The sequence below is a fragment of the Palaemon carinicauda genome, chromosome 10 (assembly GCF_036898095.1).
Source record: "Palaemon carinicauda isolate YSFRI2023 chromosome 10, ASM3689809v2, whole genome shotgun sequence".
Taxonomy (NCBI): domain Eukaryota; kingdom Metazoa; phylum Arthropoda; class Malacostraca; order Decapoda; family Palaemonidae; genus Palaemon; species Palaemon carinicauda.
In genome coordinates, this window is record NC_090734.1 from 24,851,664 (window position 1) to 24,854,163 (window position 2,500).

At 44.1% G+C, this 2,500-nt stretch overlaps 1 protein-coding gene across 1 annotated transcript in view; it reads right to left on the reverse strand.

The window, feature by feature from the left end:
- Positions 1 to 1,249: 1,249 nt before the first annotated feature.
- The window catches only part of LOC137648394 (uncharacterized), a 1,498-nt gene continuing 247 nt past the window's right edge, over positions 1,250 to 2,500 (reverse strand). The window contains exon 2 of the mRNA XM_068381322.1: positions 1,250 to 1,878. Within this exon, the coding sequence (XP_068237423.1) occupies positions 1,454 to 1,846 (393 nt within the window). The 5' untranslated portion in view covers positions 1,847 to 1,878 and the 3' untranslated portion in view covers positions 1,250 to 1,453. The remainder of the gene's footprint in view (positions 1,879 to 2,500) is intronic.

Sequence of the window (2,500 nt, forward strand, 5' to 3'; positions counted from 1 at the left end):
AAGTTTTTTTATAGTGCCAATGTATAACAGAAACACATATATGGCTTAACAATTTAATTAAATAAGAAATACGTTATAAATACAAGAAAATACAATATTCAATAAATACAAAAATACTATAAAAATAAAAAAATACTCTGAAAATGCAAAAAATATAATAAACCTTACTCATCATTGATAAAATAGAAACATTATAAAACTTACTTTAAAATCTATTGAAGAAGAGCAAAAACAAAAATTACTTGGAAATCTTATGAAACAAAGCGAAACAATTACGATTTTCAGTGAGGCAAAGGGCCACCTTGCACTCCTCACACATCCAGCGAGACCTGTGGATGTGGCCTGCAGTTGAACAGAACTTGCAGGTCTGCCTCATGGTGACATGCTTTGGCATGTGTAGGGCAGTGGCATCCTGGCGTGACTCTATACTTGGCAAAACTGCCCGTTGGCCCCTTTTGGGCAAAGGGACATTCCTGGTGCCAAGAGAATTTCTAGTAATCCTGAAGTTTGATGTCTTGAAACTTCTCAGCCAATTGGAGATATCCAGTCGGAAGTCCTTGAGGGGCTTTGGGTTCGTCTGCAAAGCCAAGCAATCCCTCTTGTACAGAATCCAAGCGTTGCAGATGATCAGGTCCAGGAGGTAAGCAAAGAGCCTCATGTAGTACCTCTTTGCTCTGAAGGGGGTCTTGTAGAGGTGTGTCACTATGTCACTTTTGTCGATGCCACCCATGCGGTTGTTGTACATCTGGATGGCAGATGGACAAGGAATGGGAACCTTCTTCTTCTGTGCCCTGTCGTACCGCTCCACTGTTCCCATGGGGTTGACACCGACATCAGTGGACAAGATTGTCACGACGCTGTTGTCCTTCCACATTGCAACGAGGATGCCATCAGAAGAGACGTAGTCCAGTGTGCCCCTTTGCGTCGTCTTCTTGCTCATCTCCTTCACAGACTTCAGGGGAGGATGTCCAACTCGGTTTTCCCTGGCAGTTCCCACATACCGGCATCCATACTTCGATCTCAGGTACTTAGCCAACCCTATACTGGTGAAGTAGTTGTCTGCATACACTGCTGCGTGACTTGGGTTCTTGATGGTCTTAACAAGGGAGACAACAAACTTGGAAGTGACAGACATGGCATTCTCCTCTTCAGACAGCTGAGTAGGGTGGCTCACAAAGGTTGTCTCCCCTTGGTACATAAGAATATCATGCACAAATCCATCCACGCTGGAGCGGTAGAACAACTTGTAGCCCCACTTGTCAGGCTTCTTGGCTACATACTGGCGAAGGTTACCAGCCCTTGTGCCCTTGTAGGCAACCATCACTTCATCAATGGAATGGATAGGAGTCTCGGGAACTTTCAGGAACTCTCTGGTGACCTTGCTGAAGGGGACTCTCACCTTGAAGAACCGATCTTGGGAGCCTGCTGCCTGGTCATTGTCGTTGAAGTGAAGTTATGATCGAATGGCCTTGAAGCGGTTCCTGGACATGAAGTCTGCAACCTGAGGAATCCTGGTCTTCACGGCCCAGAAGTCGACGATGCTAGGGAGAGGAACCAGGCCCATGTATATGATGAGGCCAAGGAAAACCATGACATCCTCTTCTGATATGTGGAAGTTACTGCCTACATCCTTCTGTCTTGAGTACAGGTTGGACTGGAAAACGATGTGATCCCTCAATTCAGCTGTGAAGAACTGAGAGAAATACTCATAAGGTTCCCTCAAGAAGTCCGGCTGTGGATGAATGAAGTCGGGCAGGGGTTGGATGTCAATGTCGTCCTTCTTCCATTCACCAACACGAGGCCTCTTAGGGTTAACCTCACCTTCACCTTCCTCTTCCACAGGCATCTCCTGAGGGACAACAACATTGACCCTGCGACCTGAAACAAGAATAAACAAGTGAAACAGTAAATGAACCGTGTGTGCTGGTGTGTGTGCATGCATGTGTGTGCATGTGTATGTCAGTGAGTATGCATGTGTTTGCATGTGTATGTCAGTGAGTATGAATGTGTGTGCATGTGTATGTCAGTGAGTATGCATGTGTGTGCTTGTGTATGTCAGTGAGTATGCATGTGTGTGCATGTGTATGTCAGTGAGTAGGCATGTGTGTGCATGTGTATGTCAGTGAGTATGAATGTGTGTGCATGTGTATGTCAGTGAGTATGAATGTGTGCATGTGTATGTCAGTGAGTATGCATATGTGTGGTTGTGTATGTCAGTGAGTATGCATGTGTGTGCTTGTGTATGTCAGTGAGTATGCATGTGTGTGCATGTGTATGTCAGTGAGTATGAATATGTGTGCATGTGTATGTCAGTGAGTATGCATGTGTGTGCATGTGTATGTCAGTGAGTATGCAAGTACACAAATAAGTTTAAAAAATACTTATTGTTTACAAAAATTTAAAGAGCAACACAATGAAAACAAATTTAAAGAGCAACCATTGTAACAACTAGGCTTTTAAATTTTTTTTTTAAACAAATCTCTCTCTCTCTCTCTCTCTC